The 19,311-nt window shown below is 30.2% G+C and overlaps 1 protein-coding gene across 1 annotated transcript; it reads right to left on the bottom strand.

Moving 5' to 3' along the window:
• Positions 1–17,935: 17,935 nt before the first annotated feature.
• LOC145094984 (uncharacterized) lies at positions 17,936–18,439 on the bottom strand. Its single transcript, XM_079032934.1, has one exon. The coding sequence runs from the start codon at positions 18,437–18,439 to the stop codon at positions 17,936–17,938; it is 504 nt and encodes a 167-aa protein (XP_078889060.1).
• Between the last annotated feature and the right edge of the window lie 872 nt (positions 18,440–19,311).

Genomic DNA, 19,311 nt, shown 5'->3' with positions numbered 1-19,311 from the left:
TTACTAGTTTATAACTTGTGTGAACCACGGTGATAAAACTAGTTAAATTTTTATAGTAAAATAAAATTCAAAATATTAATCAGTTATTTTAAATAAATTGTTAATTCAGAAATAATTTTTTAGTTATATAAAATTATAATCGTTGATTTAAATAAATACGTTACCTTATAATTTGTATTAATGTTATTTTAATTTTTATTATAATGTTATTAATTTAATGTAATTAAAGTGAAAAATTTTGAAATTTGAAATGGAAAATCAATAGTTGACAAGTAGCATGACATCAATTATGTGGCCTAATAGAATATACATGTTAAAATGAAAATAAACCTATTCTTTTATTAGAATAGGGAGATTTTTAATTTAAAAAAAAAAAACGGAAACCCTACACAAACACTACCTATTATCTTCGGATACTCATAAAAAAAATATTATATTATTTTTGTATATAATTAAACCAATTTATTTGTTGATCATATCTAAAATAATATTTCGTATCTAACAAACCCTTGAAAGCAGTGGCGGACTCATAACAACTACGTAGTGGTGGTACCAAAAAAAATCGAACAAATCTAAAATAGTAGTAACACTCATATTTCAAGAAGTTGCACCTAAAAAAAATCTTAAGAACACCAACTCCAGATGCAATGGTGACACCAAAAAAATTCGAACAAATCTAAAATAGTATTGACACTCATATTTTAAAAAGTTACACCTAAAAAATATCTTGGGACCCCCAATACCACATAAGTCTGCCCCTGCTTGAAAGTCAATTGCCTAGCATTTCTGATTTCAGAAAAACGCCAACATATTATCCTCTTATACACGAAAAAACCATTATTTTATTCTTTTGTACAATAAAACCATTTTATTTTATGATTTTGTACAATAATACCCTTTTATGTTATAATTTTGTACAATAATTAATTATCTTTCATTTTATACCACATATTTTTCTCTTGAGAAAAAAGATAATTACTAAACTTTTCATTAATTTCATAAATGAATTAGATGTTCTAAATAATACTCTCTCAGTTCCAATATTATTGTCCACCGACAAAAAAACACACAAATTAAGGAAGCATTAATTATCACTAACTTTATACAATAAAATAACAGTTTTGTCCTTACTTTGCATTTTCCATTAAATGCTTAGTTGTTTAAGTGATAATTAAAAGATATTTTGGTAAAAATACTAGTTATTTTTAGAAGTAGACTATTATTTTGGGACAAACCAAAAAGGAAAGATGGACTATAATTTTGGGACGGTAGGAGTACAAACTAACCCCAAAGCTACTTGAGCCCGAACAAAGTGAATATCAATCTTTATATGCTTCATTTGTTGATGTTGCACTTCAATCGAGTTTAAGTATACACCATTTGAGTTGTAACACTATAGAATGATGTACTTGATATTAGGGCAATGGTGTTAGAAAAGGAGATTGCAAACCGTGACGGTTGTATTTACCACACTAGAGTATTCGACTTTGAAAATAGAGAGAGAAATAACACACTGGCACTTAGATGAACAAGAGTTATGGTTGTCACCCAGAAATATAAAGTTACTAAATGTGGAACGATAAGTCACTAAGCAACCCATCATCTGACATCAAAATAAGTAATGAGACTTGTCGAGGAGGATATATAAAGTTGGAGCCCAAGATCAAGGGTACCTTTTATAAACACAAGATGTGTATCATAGAATGAAAGCGTACCTAATGATGGCCAATCATGGAAAACTCATAGTGGTGGAAAAGGTAGACGATAACAAAAAGACTTATAAGAAGATAGAGGGAGGGGGAGGGAGAAAGAGAGATAGGGGGAGAGAAAAAAATGACTAATGATTGAAGGGATATATTTTTAGGAAATGGATTACATAGGAAACCCATAATACCATGATAATTGGTAAATTTATCATTGATTCCATATATGAAGTAGAAGTTATAAATATACAAACTTAAGAATCAAGGAACCAAACTGTATTTCCCTTATCTTAAACTTCTTTTATTAGATAGTGGTTAACTGTAACGATAAATGAGATATTTGTCAATTATAATTTTTTGAGAGAAAAAATATGGGACATAAAGGGGGAATAAAGGTTTTATTATACAAAAAACAAAATCAAAACATAAAAGGGTTTTATTGTATTAAATCAGAAAAAATAAAATGGTTTTTACGTATAAAAAAACAACATAATAGTTTTTTCGCGTATTAGAGGATAATAGGCTGGTTTTTATGATGTTACAAATGATAGGTTACTGACTTTCAAGGGTTTGTCGGATACAATATTTTAGGCATGATCAACAAATAAAATGGTGTTATCGTACACAAAAATAACATAATGGTTTTTTCGAGCATTAGAGGATAATATGTTGGGTTTTTTTAGGGTTTTCCCATTGGAAGACATGTGTTGCTTACTAATAAATACTTTTTTTAATAAGACAAACCAAAAAATATATAGAACTTGCTACATGCGAGAATTGATATATCGGTGATTTTAATGTTATTAAGTATTTTAATTAATTGAAAGTTATATCGATGCCAACAAAGAATTAGGTCATGCCAAAATGCACAAAGAGGCATAAATTAACATTCATATGGCCTATAATTTGATATTGAATATAATGATTGATGAGGCCTAAGAGGTTGCACCTCTTGCATGGTTTGTGTGAACATCGTAAAACCTAAACGGGTTTTGGAGGACTATATATATATATATATATATATATATATATATATATATATATATATATATATATATATATAAGGTGGACTTTATATTTGTGTTGCAAGTATTGAAATGTTGTGAGTGAAAGCAGTGGCAAATTGTATTCGTTTGAGTGACTTTGTATTACATGAAGTAGCTATTCACATGGCATTTTCCTAAAATGTGACACATGATACAAATTTATGATATTATCAAGTCTTAATCTTAATTATTGTAACATTCAGTTCCGGTGAGCAATTGTCAAGTTTAAAATTCAAAGGTTTTAACCTTACTCGCGACGTGAGTTATGTATGTCACCTCTTGAAGAGGTTAGTGCAATCGCGCACCAACTTTAGGCTCACGATGTGAGCACATATGGCTCACGACGTAGGACCAGTCTGATAGGAAACCCTGATTTTGGGGATTTTTTACTTCGTATTTAAAGAGATTGAGGGACAGGGTTAGCCCACCCTCAGCATCCATCATCTCCTTGCACTCCCCTTTGAAACCCTAGCATCTATATTTGATCTTGAGCTTATTTATGGTTATTCTATACAAGGAGAAGAAGAGGAAGAGCATCTAGTCCATCATTTATGCATTCAAGTCTCTCCATCAAGCATTCTCACACCTTCTAGACCTTTTGTGAGTTTCAAGTTCATTGCTTTATGAGTCCATAAGCTTAGATCTAGTTTCTTCCTTTTCTTTAATTTAAAACTTCATAATGCTTTTAATTATTTTCTAGATTATTTAATTCTATAATTTAAAAATCTATAAGGTTAAAGTTTTTTGTTTTCATTATTTACTGCTATACAATTTTAGACTAGTATTATATCCTATTTTTTGGAATTTTGTTTCGTAATATGTTTTGAAGTGGATATTTTCTGAAAAATTATATGTAAATATGGTTATATTTTGGAATAATACCAAGTATTTTTTTCTGAAATTTTTATGTGAATATGATTATAGTTAGAACTAATTATATCATCAATATGAATTTTGAAATTATATCCAACAAATCTACCCTAATAAATAAAAATGGTATTGTCACTTGTCATTCTCTCATTAATTGGCCACATGTCATTTTGTCTAAATTTTGAAATATATTTATTTTCTACTTGTCAATTACTTCATTATTCATATTCATTTTCATTATATCATTAATTTAGTTTCCATAAATTAAACATACTATAATAACTATTAATTTCAAATAAATTTACACTTTAAACCTTTGTATTTAACATTTTATTATAAAAACTCGTTTAGTACACGGGTCTAACAATTAAACATATAATTTTAATTTATTTATTTTTTGCATGCTTTTTTTTTCATAATTTTCACTTATTTCATATTTCAAATTCAAATAAAATTTTCATTTAATCGCTCCTATTTAACATTATGTTTTAATTAACCCGTATAATATACAGGTTTTACAACTAGTATTATATTCATTAACGATTAAAATTCACAAATGTTGTTTTGAACTAATATATGAAGTTTGGTAATATCTCTATTAAAAGGAGTTGAAATGTCTTTTATTTATTTGTGATTACAATATAATAGGATTTTATATCTCAACCTTGTGATTTATTCATTTAGGATTAGAATTATGTCTTCATATAAGATTACAGATGTACTGATTTTTTTATATAGATTAGGTTTTATTCCTTAATAATTATAACCGAATTTTATTTGTTTACATCTCTACATTGTGTTTTATTAGATCATGATTACAACAACATTCGTATAATCAAATTATTTATATACAGTATGGTTTATTCATATATGATTTCATATGATTACAAATATTGTAATAAAATTAAATTTATTCAAAGCCTTTATTATTTGATTGATATAATTAAAATAAAAATAAACGAAAATATTTTTTTGAGAAAAATAATGTTAAATGATATTTATATTATTTTGAGGAATTAAAAAAAAAAATCTTCATATCTATAGAAATAGGAAGTTACATCCATATGTAATGTCCCAAAAGTACTAAGTAAAAAAAATCTTTTTAGATCAACCAAAACCATTAATTTGTTTGTTTCAAAAGACAATCAGAGTCAAAGTATTCGCATAACATCAGAGTAAAATCATACACAGTGGATGCGAAATAAATCTTCAGGAGATGTAGTGCGATCAAGTCATGTCTTTCCTTTTGGAATTAGAAGTACCTGAAAACATTTAAAATATAAACCGTAAACACAAAGCTTACTAAGTTCCTAACCCTAAAATATAACAATGGTATATAAAAATGTTACTTTTTAACTCAACAAAAAATGTATTAATAGCAAATAAAGACAATAATGGTTTTTCAGTTCAATTTTTACTTTTACTTTTTCTTTTTTCTATTATGAATTTAAGCGCATAATTCATCATTTATAGTTATTCATAGCAAACTAGAGGGGAATCATGCACTGTGTTTGTTTTTTTCCCCTTATTTGAAGCTCTACCAATTAGGAGAACATAGTATTATATTAATGAAAACAAAGTGACACACAATTACTATGAAACATGATCACAATTGAGTAACAAAATTCATTTTTTTACTAAATTTTGTCCAAAAGTTGCTATTTATGCTTAAGAAGTATGAAGCTCATGGTAAACTACATTGCTATTACCGAAAATTTACCTAAGAAACAATTGTAAGAATAACTAATTAAAAAAATAAAATTACTTAAATAATCATATACATTATATATTTGGCAACCATAAACCAATTACACAACCGTCAATAATAGATAATAGTTACACAAGTTACCAGAGATCCCGATTGTTGAAAGTCGTAAGGGAGGCAGAGGTGAAGGGGCAAGGGCAGCATTGTCATTTGAGTCATACAAATCTTATGTCAACTTCTGTATAGCTTCATAAATGAGTGAGTTTGCATCTTTTTCTCCAATGATCTTAAAAAAGGAGTATGGAGGCTGCAAAAGTAAAAACCGGTAAAGTACGGAAATACCCATATATAAAGTTTCATTAATATTTAGAAATGATGAGTGAAAGAGTAAAGCTGATTAAAAATTGGAACACACAATTTACCTTTCTAAGAATTGGGAAAAAATTATAACGAGTTCTAGTCCTTTGCAAATGTCATATTGTCCTCGTCTGCATATAATATATATATATATATATATATATATATATATTTTTAATTATATTACAATCTTGTTACCCAGAAGTAAGTTGAAAATTTGTTTTAACGATTAATAGTATATATAATGCTCTATAGTTATTCATAGCAAATGCTTGCTTATTATTTATATCAAATCTTAAGAATATAACTAGTTAAATATATCAAATATTATTTATTATTTTATAAATTTAAACTTTCTTGTATCATTCAAAAATCTATATTAAATACTTTTTGTTAAGTATTTTATAAATTTATAATAGTTATCGTTTAAAATATATAATTATAATAATTATCAAACAAATTATTTTTGTATTCAATGTTAATTCTAGAGTCTAGACATAATTCTAAAAGGCCAGTTTGATTTGTTGTCATATATATTCATGCGACTAGATGTAAGACCCGACTAGATGTAAGACCCGTATGATATACGAGTTTATTAAAAATAAAAGTTTAATATAAGATTATAAGCATTATGTAATTTTTAAAGCAATAGTTTTATAAAATACAAACGATATAATAAATAAAGTAATTAATTTAATAAATATTCTAAAAGATTTGAAACAAGAAGAAAAGAAACACTTAAAAAACATTTATTCTGATATTTAATATAATGATCTACCTTACATATATAATTATACTAAAATTTGGATTTTAAATTTAAGAAAAATGAAAAATATAAAAAAATGACAAGTGGAAAAAAAAAATTCAAAAAATCCTAAAAAATAACATGTGTCAAATTCAATAAAAACATAACATTTGGCAAAAATGATTTTCATTTATTAGGTTAGATAATGACTTAAAATGGTAATATATTTTTCGATTTGTATACATTTGGTCACTGAGGTTTTTTTCGTCAATATTTACCCATTCACCTTGTTAAACTGTATACATTCAATCTTTATGACTGGATACTCCAGGTTAATCGAGAAAAATGACTTAATAGGGTAATATATTTCTCACTTTGTACACCTTTAGTCATTAATATTTTTGTACACATTTAGTCATTGATATTTTTTGTTTCAAAATAAGTCTTTTTGTTTTTGTACTCATTCAATAGTTATAAATGATTTCTTTAGACTGTTGATACTTATGTTCATCACGATTTCGACTATTTAGTTGTGTAGGTCGTGTGGTTTGGCCTAGGTCTTGTGTTCTGAACGTCGTAACTTCTTCATACGATATCAAATTTTAACGATTACTCCTGTTATAATGTAATATATTTTTACTTACGAATTTATTAAAAACAACATCCATACATGCATTCATAAAAAAACGTATGGATATAAAGATCGTAAATAAAAATATATTAGTTTTTAACATAAGTAATCTAAAAGAAAGTTGTAGTAGACTAAAATATGAACGCATGAATATAAAGATCATTAAAATCCGAGATCGTATGAAGAAGTTATGATGTCCACAATACATGATCTAAGCAACCAAGTAGTTGATATCGCGATAGACATAAGCATCAAAAGCCGCAAACACCTCATTAATGATTGTCCCACATAAGATGTCGTGAGAAAAACTTAAAGAAATTATTCATAAGTACTGAATGAGTACACAAACAAAAATTACTTATTTTGCAACAAAAAAATATTAAGGACTAAATGTGTACAAAAATATTAAGTACTAAATGTGTATAAAGTGAGAAATATATTACCATATTAAGTTATTTTTACCGGCTAACCTAAAGTAGCCGGTCATAAAGATTGAATGTATACAGTATAACAAGTTAAAGGGATAAATATGGATGAAAAAAACTTAGTGACAAAATATGTACAAATCAAAAAATACATTATCTTTCAAGTGATTATCCCTATATTCATCAAAAAGGACAAATCCACGTACAAACACTTCCTCCACAAAATTGCAATATGTCCCGACCAAGATGAGCAAAAAAAAAATATACATTTATTCGAAATTATATATAATATTGATATCAAACTATAAAAGTATTCCACTTATAATCACATACTCGAAAATGGACATGTAATTTCTTCATTCACGTATGTTAAATATATAATTAATTATACTATGAACAAAGTTCGTAAATTTAAAGGCATGTTGCCCTTGGGTCCTATAAGCAGGGGGGGTTCCCAATGGGCCTGACCAGTCTCTCTCTCAACCATGTCACCAAGCCCCACAAAGAAGATATTACATTTTTACAAAGATAATTTTTTTTTTTTGAATAAAATACAAATTCAAATCTTATAATTTTTCATGAACGAAATATAAAAAAACGGTTAGCTGGATGCACAGTGGATCAAAACAGGTCAAGTTGAATTGAATTGGCTTAGTAACGTTGTTATGTGTGATTTTATATGAGTTTTATAAATAGTTAATATATTAAATATGAATATGAAAAATTATATTATTACAATAATATATTTTTTTAATAAGATGATTTTGAATATTTTTTCAGAAAGAAGGACACAACCTTTGGACAAAGTTTGTAATTAATAAAAGGCCTTATGTACAAAGAGTATGTGGGACTCCCCACACAAAGATAACAAAATAATACAGTCACAACTCACAAGACATGGTTGAAGATTGTAAAAGAAAACCAAAAGTCAAAGTTGTTCACAACCACAAAGAATAAAGGCGTCAAACAACTTCTCGGTGTAAGCCTCTAAGGATAGAACGAACCCACCATTTTTATCCCTTTCAATCTATTTATGGTATTACTGTCATATTAGACTTTTTTTTTTTTTTTTTTTTTTTTTTTTTTTAATTTAAATTTTTTATTTTCATCTAATTCCATCCCACAACACATAAAAACTCATAATTCATCCCAAGATAATTTAAATTTGAAATTGAAATAAATTAGGTAATTAAAATGAAAATAATTTCGAATTAGAAATATATTAAATATGCAAAGCACAAAAATAAAATAAGCATTTAAAAAATATCATGTAATTAAAAGCAAAAACAAAATAAATCTATATGTTTTATTTATTTCAAATTAAGTGTGAAACCCGTGTATTACACGGGTTGATTAAAAAAAATATATCAAAGTTTAAATATTAAGAATTTTTTAAAATAAAATTTCAAAATAAATAAACATATTCAACTAATGAATAAATAGAATCACTATTAAGAATATCATCCATAATATTAATGATTGTTTTGTCATATTCATTAAATTTATTATCATATTCAATGTATTTTAATATATCTTATATATTTTTTAAGATTCTTTGCATTTATTTTCACATTAAAATATATTTAATACTTTACATATATAAATTTAGTATTACGTGGCATATTAATTGATTTAATTCAAAAAAACCACAAAATGACATTTGGATTTAAATTTAATCAAAAATTTACAAAATTATATATGGCAAATTTAATGAAAAGATGACATTTGGCAAAATAATCTTCATTTATTAGGATAGATAACAATAACCTTAAAGGGGAGCTCACATTGAAGTCGTAAATATATTAAAGCAAGTAAACAAAACAATAATTTTTAGGTAATCATAAAGATAAAGATGACCAAAAAAGGAAAGTGCATAAAACAAAATAATAATTTTCCCATTGTTTAAGGAATCGATTTTCGATGATTGTTCAGTATATTTTTTTTCACAAATTCTATAAGAACCTTTTTATCGAGAAAATAATATTTTCGTAAATTTGTCTAACAAATATATATATATATATATATATATATATATATATATATATATATATATATATATATATATATATATATATATATAGGGTTAGGTTCATTTGAGACCACCTATATTTTGTGAGACCGTGAGACGCATTTTTTTTAATTTTTTTAGTTAATTCAAGTTCCAAAAATAATATTTAGAAAAAGAATTTTTGGATTTTTGCATTTTAAAATTATTTTTTAGAATATGTACAGTGTAATATTCTATTAGAATGTTTCACGTATTTTTCAAAAAAAAAATAGAATTTATTTTTATTTTTTTATTTTATTTTTATTTTTTTTTAGTTAATTCAAGTTCTGAAAATAATATTTAAAAAAAGAATTTTTAGATTTTTCCATTTATTCTGCATTTTAAAATTATTTTTTAGAATATGTCAATGTAATATTCTATTAGAATATTTCACGTATTTTTCAAAAAAAATGGAATTTATTTGTTTTTATTTTTTTTATTTTTTTTAGTTAATTCAAGTTCCGAAAATAATATTTAAAATTTTTTTTTAGATTTTTCTATTTATTCTGCATTTTAAAATTATTTTTTAGAATATGTCAGTGTAATATTCTATTAGAATATTTCACGTATTTTTCAAAAAAAAAACAGAACTTTTTTAATTTTTTTTAATTTTTTTTATTTATTTTTTATTTTTTTAGTTAATTCAAGTTCCGAAAATAATATTTAAAAAAAGAATTTTTGGATTTTTCCATTTATTTTGCATTTTAAAATTATTTTTAGATTTGGTCTCACAAATAGACATCCATATTGATATAGTTTTTAAAATAAAATAATATATATATATATATATATATATATATATATATATATATATATATATATATATATATATATATATATATATATATGGGAGAGTTCAATTGAGAAAAAAAAAGTTGAGAATGGGGGAATCATTCTCAGCCACTTATTTATTTTTGCCGCAAAAGCCTCCGTCGTAGTAGCGAAAATGGGAAAAAGAATAAACATGTGTTTTCCAACAAAACATATTTCCTTAAACTATGCTAAAAATTACTTAATATATACAAAAACATAGTCCTTCTCATTTTTTTTTTAATTTTGAGCTATTTTTATCGAAAATTTATTTTAAATATACCAAAATTCATGATTTTTTATTCTCTACAAATAGACATCCATATTGATATAGTTTTAAAATAAAATAATTTTTTTTTATATTTTCAGCTATCGTTATTCATAAGTGAATAAAAATGAATCAAGTTTTTTCTACAGTACATTCGTTATTCACTTATGAATAAAAACTATGATTAATTTTTTTTACATTTTAAGTATCATTCATATATGGATATAGCATATACTAAACATAGTATATTCATATTTAAATATTAGACGATTCATTCACTTGTGAATATCACATAGTATATTCACTTATGAATATTAGATGGTATATTCATTTATGAATATTAGATAATATTTTTATAACTGAATATTACACAGTATTACATTGTATATCACATGTGAATAATACATAGTATATTCACTTGTGAATATTAGATAATATATTCACTTATGAATATTATACAGTATATTCACATATGAATATTACAATGTGTTTTCACAAATATATATAATTTTTATATGCTATTCACATATGAATAACATACAAACTTTCATATTCATTTTTTTGTTTTAATAATCATATACTTATTCAAGTGAGAAAACATATTCATATATGAATATAACGTGGTAATTTAGTTTATGCATTTCATCAAACAGTTGGAGTGCATACAAGTTAACTATTTTAAAAATGTTAAAAACATCAAGTTATCAATTCCAAATCATCATATACTTCCGATTTCGACTTCAGACGCGACACCTATGTCTAATCGATTTCTTATTTTGATTTTGATTTTCGAAAATCCGATTGGGAACCTGTGAGTACCGATTATGAGTCCTTCAATGTCGACCGTGACTGCGAGTCAAGAACTCTGATTCCAATTTCATGAACAACGAAGAAATTCCGATTCCAACTGATTTCGTTTGCGAATCTGGGAAATTCCAGTTCCGAACTTTAACAAATCGATGACATTGATAAATTTGGGTTGCGAATTTGTCTTGAACGACGAACCTCCCAGCTACGAATATTGATGATTGATTAACACTGGATGACATTGATGATGGTTTAGTTGACTATGAGTTGGTCATACATTGATTGCACGAAAACGCATTGGTAACTTGATGTTATAAAAAGTGCCTTTGTGTATGATTCAACAAGTAGTAGAACAAGCATATGAGTCGAAGTTTATCCATTCCTTTTACCCTTGAAGGGATAAAATCGATATCTGTGGGCCCCTCGATGATTTAGTGATGACACCCCGAAGTGCTTGGCCAAGCCTGGACTGATGTGATTTGTTCAATTAGTCGGTCGTCATAAATCGGCAATCGGGAAACAACAAATGGACAGAGAGAATGATTATAATCCATGTCTCAGTCCATATGATATCTAGAATGGAGGAATATATGATCCCTTATCTAATGGACAAGTCATTGACCAGGTAAGAGTTCTACAACAGCTTTAAGAGCTACGATTGCTAGTCAGGATCTTGGAGTCATATGCAATAATAGTTTTAGACTTATGTGGGAGACTATTATATTAGATGTCTAAGCCCATAACTATTATTTGTATGTATTCGACCCGAGAGTAGCATGGTCCATTTGGGTTGCACTTCACCGGAAGAATTTATATGGATAGTCTTTTAAGAATAGTAAGTTTATGATTTATATTAATATATTATAAGTTCTAATATATTAATATGGAATCGTATTATTTAATTAGTATTGATCAAGAATTAATTTATAATTAATTTAGTGATCAAAAGGAACTAATTAAATATGGACTCTTATATATATAACATGGGCCAAGTTCTTTTAGGTTGGGCTAAGCTTGCATGGATAGTCCATGGGGTTTTTAACCCATGGATCCTATGAAAATGAAAGGTCATGGGTATTAGGGTTTACATGAATGTAACCCTAATACTCCATACAATATAAAGAGGTCTTTGGCACATGAAATGACACTAGTGTGTGAGTAAACAAGAGCGGGCCAATTTCTAGTGTGCTTACTACTCTATCAAGTTTTCCAAGGTGTTTTGGTGATTTGTTATTCCGCTTGAGGCTTCCACACTATTGGGGCTAAGCTCTTAAAGTTCAAGACTTCAAGCTTCATCAAAAGGTATGTTATCTAACTAGGCTTTTGTAGTATAGTTGCTTCATATTATGCTAGTTAGGGTAAAACCTTGGAATATTGATTATTTGCATGTATATTAGAGAAAACATAGATCCAAGGTTTATAGGGTTGCATGTACACCATAGGAGTGCTAGAATGCTCAAAACCCATTAGTTACAAGTTGGTATCAGAGTCTTCGTTTGAAGGATTCATGCATACTCTCGGTGTGTCTGAACTCAAACTGAGGGTTTGGTAGATTTTAAAAAAAGGAAATGTTTTATAAAAGAGTTTTCTAATAAAAGAAAAGGGGTGTGGTGCATGCAATTGACCGAGCTCAAGTAAGTTTTCCCAAAATACCCATACATGTTTTATGATAAGCTTTGATTTGTGAATCTATAATACATGCTAGTTTAGGGTTAAGGATCTGCTTAGGGTTTGTATGATAGAATGATAGGAGAGATGCCTTTGTATGCCTACTGTATGAGCTTGTAGACTTGAATGCTAGTACTAATTAGTCAGTGATAGGATGTCCTAGTTAGGTTATGCTTGCTCCGATTACTCGATGCTTGAATGTTGCATGCTTTATGCTTTTAGGAGTTCCTATTAACTTCAGCTAACTAGTAAGCGAATATGCCAAGTTACATATTATTGAGATTAAATAATTTTAGAAGGTTAGGTTTTAACTCTATTGTGCAACTTTTGTTTGAGTCCAACCGTTGTAGTGTAAGACCTTTCATTTGAAGAATTAGTTGGTGTCGATGATATGTAATTGTATTTGTGAGGTACTTAGAGGGTGTTAGGGGGAGTTCCTTCTGCAACTGATGGCGGGGAGTAGTGTGGTGGTTGCCATAGGAAAACCTAGGAAGAGATTTAGTGCTAGGAGCCTTGTCTAGTTGAGGATTACATGTATGGATAAGGGAGTGACTTGGAGGATTCAAAGTGATCCTTGATGAAAGTACGGATAGATGTGGAAGGTAGTATGGGCCTGTACTACTAAAAGCAAAGGATTTGTACTCGAGTCAAGGAAATCTGTGATGATACCAAGAAGCATGTAGAGTACGGAATCTCTCAATGTTTATATATGTGTTCTGATGGTTTGAATGCTCTATTTTTAGTATGGTGGTCACTTGAGGAAGACCTGGTAGTGGTTATGGTGCTGGTGAGGGTTTAGGCTTGGGTTTTGGAGCTAGTTAGTTGCATGATCATTTGCGGGAGTTCATTTCATTAGAGATTACCCGCAACATACTCGAGCAGACTCTTGTGATCTTTGGTATGATCAAGGAGGGTATTACGGATTTTTTAGAGGAGCGCTTGGGCTCATTCCATTATGAGATGGTAGTGATTATAGGATCTCTCACTTTGACTTTTCGTGAGTTCTGGGCATGTGGGGCCCAAAGTTCTTCGGGAAGAAAGAACCGATCGCAAGCAGACGTTGATTAGCGGGTGTCGCAAATGCCTTCCGCACTAGCAGTTGTCCTGGTGGGGTAAAGGTCAAACTTGCTTCCTGTCTTCTGAAAGACAGAGCTCGATACTGGTGGGAGGAGGTAGGACATGCCTTGGGAGGCAAGGAGATTGAGTCCATAACTTGGGAGGATTTTGTGACGAGATTTCGGGCTGAGTTCACACCTGTGATTGAGGTCCAGCAGTTAGTGCGAGAGTTTCACGATCTCCGCCAGATTACTAATATAGTGGCTGAGTTCACCGCTATGTTCCACGAGAAGGCGTTTGTCACACCCCAAAACCAAGAACGGCAGAAACGTTCTGGGGCGGAGGACGTCATGTACAGTATCACAACAATGAAAAGTAGTAAACAAGCAACAACATCATCCATTGCATTAATAATATAATTTTAATACAAGTGTTCTGTCAAATTATAATAGACACTAAAGTATGAACAAAATGAAAGATGAGTCTTGAACGAGCTTCATCTTCTCTAAACCTTGCATCGGTACCTGTCTATGGTTGACCTGAGGATACAAGTTATTTTGAAAGAGAGTATCAGCTTTAAAGCTGGTGAGATCATAAGTATTTTAGTGTCTTAATTTGTATGCAAGTATTTGTATGTATATGAACTGTAAGTATTGAAAATGTATATGAATTGTAAGTATTGAAAATGTATATGAACTGTAAGTATTAAAATGTTTTGTATGATCCTATGAAGCCCTATGTTTCCTACTAATCGTATCCTTCTACCAAGGCATCTAGTGTTTGTGTGTGTGGCTCTTGTAAGAGTGTGTATTTTCCCAAGTCTGACTATCATTAACCAAAAATATAGTTTCTACATTACCGTGCGTCGTGTGAATGTTAACGAAGTGAATGTAATGGGAAAATGAAATAGTACTATGGTGTAGTGTCGAACTACAACCGTACCAATTACCTTAAGTCTAGGGTAATTATTCTAAGTACTGTAGTATTTGTAATAAATAACTACTTTTATACTCCTATTGCCTTATTTGAGGGATAAGGTATAATGTGATGGCTAGATCCCAGGCTAGATGCTCCTCTGTCAAAGGGATTTTGAGACCTTTACACGCCCATGCATATATGCATGCCGTGAACATCCACATTACTATGATCATGTATACCCGATATAACTATCACAATGCGTTGCGATTCATCGGTATAGTTAGATCCTGAACTCGTTCTGTGCTATAGCACCTAGTGATGTTTGTCCTATCATCGTATATGTAAACGTACTCATGTAAGTGTAATCATGTAAACATATTTATGTAATAGTATAGTAATGTATTGTAATGTTCTACGTGTGCTAGCTGTAATGTGTGTTCTCTCTCTATCTAGCATGTATAGTAATGTATTGTAATGTTCTACGTGTGCTAGCTGTAATGTGTGTTCTCTCTATCTAGCAAGTATTGACTCATGAATGAACTGACTCATTGTATGATATCGCGTTCTAGTAATAGTTCTAGTATCTTCCTAAACTACCCATATGGTAGCTTACTAGTAATTTAACTGGTATGTATGAACATGGATGTATACCCTTGCTACCCAAGGGCATTGGGTGAACTGGAAGGACCTTTATGACTATATATGCACATATGATATATATAACTAATATTTAAACAACCTTCGGACGGATACCCGTTGTCCCACCAGACCGCATCTCAAGCGCGAAAAGGAAATAGGGTGGATAGCCTTCCTAAGTCTTTTAAACATTTCTTATATAACTATACATATATAGGCATGCAATTGATAATATAAAAGCATAAAATAAGTTTTGTAAAACCTTTGAACATAATTATTATCTAAGAAAAGATTGACTTGATGTCAATCTATAAAACGGTTTGAAGGCATGGGTTTGATAAAACAGTTTAAGTATCAAGAAACATTTGTTTGAAACACAATTATAAATGAGTTTGAAATGAGATATACAGAGTAAAATGTACAGTTTAATAAGGAGTTTTATGAGGACATATGTATATACACAATTAGTCTTTAAACAACTAATAAACAAGTCAAGACACTCTAGGACATGACAAACACTTTGTATAAGTGTTATAAGTGTTCAAGAGTGCATCTAAGTGTTGTAGGGAAAGGCTAGTATGATTGGGGTTCAAGGAACACTCTTAAAATGAGTTTACTCCCTAAAGACCAACACCCCTTGAGTTTACGGTCGTAAACTCTTGAGTTTACGGTCGTAAAATCCTAACCTTTTGACCATTTGTTGTTTTGAAGTCTTCTAAGCTATTCCAAGCATTCCTACTTCACGATTTAGCCTTAGGAAGTGTTGTGTGGGATCAAAACACTCCTAAATGGAGTTTACGGTCTAAGGACCATTTCTCCATGAGTTTACTACCTTAAACTCATGATTTTACTACCTTAAACTCATAAGTTTGGTATTTGGCGGTTTTCAAGTCCTTAGCTCAAACATGGCAATAGTCTAGGTTAGATTTAGACATAAGGAACAACTGTGGGACATTTATGGGACTTTTACACATCATTTGGGGTGTTTACGGTTTTGGGAGATCCTCAAACCATAAACACATAAAAATGTATGATTTTGGTGCTTTTTGTGTGATAACCTCATCAAGGATGAATCTAGACAAGTCCCTAAGGCATTGTGAAGTATCTAGGCACCCTAACACACCACTTTGGCCCTATTCTTGGTGTTTACGGTTTTGGGACCTCCCAAAACCGTGAACACCTTTAACTTTGTGTTCTTGGGACTTTTCTTTGATATAAACAGGTATAGCAAGCTTTAAATGACTCTAGGATAGAAGTACTTACATTGTGGAAGCTTGAAATGAACTTAAAGTCCAAGAACACTAGTGTATGTTCTTGGTGTTTTTGGAAAACTAGTCAAAGCACAGAAATGGATGGATTAAAGGATGTACAATCACTAGATTAAGTGATATACTAAATTGAAAGGGCTAGAAACACTTACTAGATTGAAGATCTTGAATCATTTCTAGGATGATACTTGAGAAGATTTTTGGAGTTTACTCTTTTGGTAAATGGGGAGTAAACAGAAATGACTAGTTTTTGGAAGATTTTTCGACCCAAACATAAAAGTTTGGTCGTGAACTTCTAAGACACGAGGTATTTGCGGTTTTTAAATTTCAGAACCCGATACGGCACTTTCTTTCACCCGTTCATTTAAAGAATAATATTAAATTAATCAAAAGAACTTTAATTTTGCTAAAATAAGTAATAATATAATTGACCTATAAATCGAAGTGATTGACTTTTACACGTCATTTGGGGTGTTTACGGTTTTGGGAGATCCGCTTCCGATGATTAATGATTTGTTTAACCAGCTTCAGGGTGCATCTTGATTTTCTAAGATTGATCTACGTCCGAGTTATCATTAGATGAGGTTCAGAGAGGATGATGTGTAGAAGATGACCTTATGGACTCGTTATGGTCATTACGAGTTTGCCCTTTGGGCTCACCAATTCTCTAGCCGCGTTCATGGACCTCATGAACCGCATATGCTGGTCGATGCTGGATCGGTATATGATTGTGTTTATCGATGACATACTGGTCTTTTCCAAGACCCAAGAGCTACATGAGGACCACTTAAGGGACATACTGGAGACTTTGAGGAGGGAGAGATTCTATGTGAAGTTCTCTAAATATGAGTTCTGGTTGCGTGGGGTGCAGTTTCTGGGGCACAGTTAATTCCAAAGAGTGTCTTTGATTTGGAAGAAGCACCACATTCGATGGTAATAAATACCAAAAAAACGAGCCCTCATATTCTCCAAGGCCTACAAGACAGCAACAGGAGGCCTAAAAATAGATAAGTAATGAATACCAAGGCTACCCAGAACTGACTTAACAAGAGTTAAACGACCTCCAATAGACAACAATCTAGCTTTCCAAAATCCCAATCTTTTTTGGAAACGATCTACAATTATTTTCCAACCTTTAACACACACCATAGATTCGCCAACCGGAACACTAAGATACACAAATGGAAAAGAACCAGCCGAGCAGCCTGTAAAAGAAGCGAGGTTGGAGATTTCAGACCTACTAACCCCCACACCATATAGACTAGACTTAGAAAGATTGAGATTTAGACCCGAGACTAAATAAAAACATCTCAACACCCGAATCAAATTGTGGACATTATTCTCATTCCATTCTCCAAGAAAAATAGCATCATCTACATAAAACAAATGAGAGATAGCTAAATCATGTGGCTCAAGTTGGGCCCCCCTAAACACACCTTCCGACACCGCATCCTCCATATCAATATGAAGACCCTCCATAGCAATAATGAAGAGAAAAGGCGACAATGGGTCACCTTGTCTCAACCCTCTAAGCAACTAAAACTCATCCGTAGGGCAACCATTCAAAAGCACCGTGGAATAATCATTAGAAAACATCCCCCTAATCCAAGCCCTCTATTTTTCCCCAAAACCGAGAAACAACATAATCCTATCAATATAATCCCAACTGACTGAATCATACTTTTTTTCAAAGTCGACTTTAAAAACATCAATTTCTTCTTCTTGTGTTTGAACCACCGAACCATTTCATTCACAAGAAGACGACCATCAAGAATTTGCTTGGATTTGAGAAAAGCAGATTGCTCCAACCCAATAACATCATGCAAGACCGGAGCTAACCTATTAGCCAACAATTTAGCAATAATCTTAAAATACAAGCCAATGAGACTAATAGGATGATAATCGTTGATACGAATATGATTGTCAATCTTAGGAAGCAATGTAATAAAAGAAGAATTACTCTCAATGGGAAACCTAGGATTGACACTAAATTCCTGCACAAAAGCCACCACATCATCACCCAAAAACTCCCAAAAATGTCTGAGAAACCGGAAAGAGAATCCATTTGGACCCGACGCCAGGTCCAACCCATAATCCCAGACCGCCCACTTGATCTCTTCAGAAGAAAACACTGACTCAAGTGAATTAGCCGTGTCCGGATCAATAGATCTGAATCTATCACTCTTACGACCCATCAGAAGTCCCTTAAACGTTTGGAATTTAGAAGCGTAAAAATCATAAAAGGCTTTTTTAACAAGAGGGGGATCCGCAACCCACTCCCTGTCAATAGATATGCCTCTAATAAGTCTCTGACATCTTTGCTGCTTCAACATGGCATGAAAAAAAGTTGA

This window comes from Lactuca serriola, chromosome 3, assembly GCF_051521515.1.
Source record: "Lactuca serriola cultivar US96UC23 chromosome 3, Lser_US96UC23_V15, whole genome shotgun sequence".
Classification (NCBI taxonomy): domain Eukaryota; kingdom Viridiplantae; phylum Streptophyta; class Magnoliopsida; order Asterales; family Asteraceae; genus Lactuca; species Lactuca serriola.
The sequence above is the reverse complement of the archived record's forward strand: the minus strand, read 5'-3'. Positions and strand labels throughout refer to the sequence as shown.

Excerpts from the sequence above, each read along its gene's own strand:
- LOC145094984 (XM_079032934.1), bottom strand. The coding sequence starts at position 18,439 with ATGGAGGGTCTTCATATTGATATGGAGGATGCGGTGTCGGAAGGTGTG.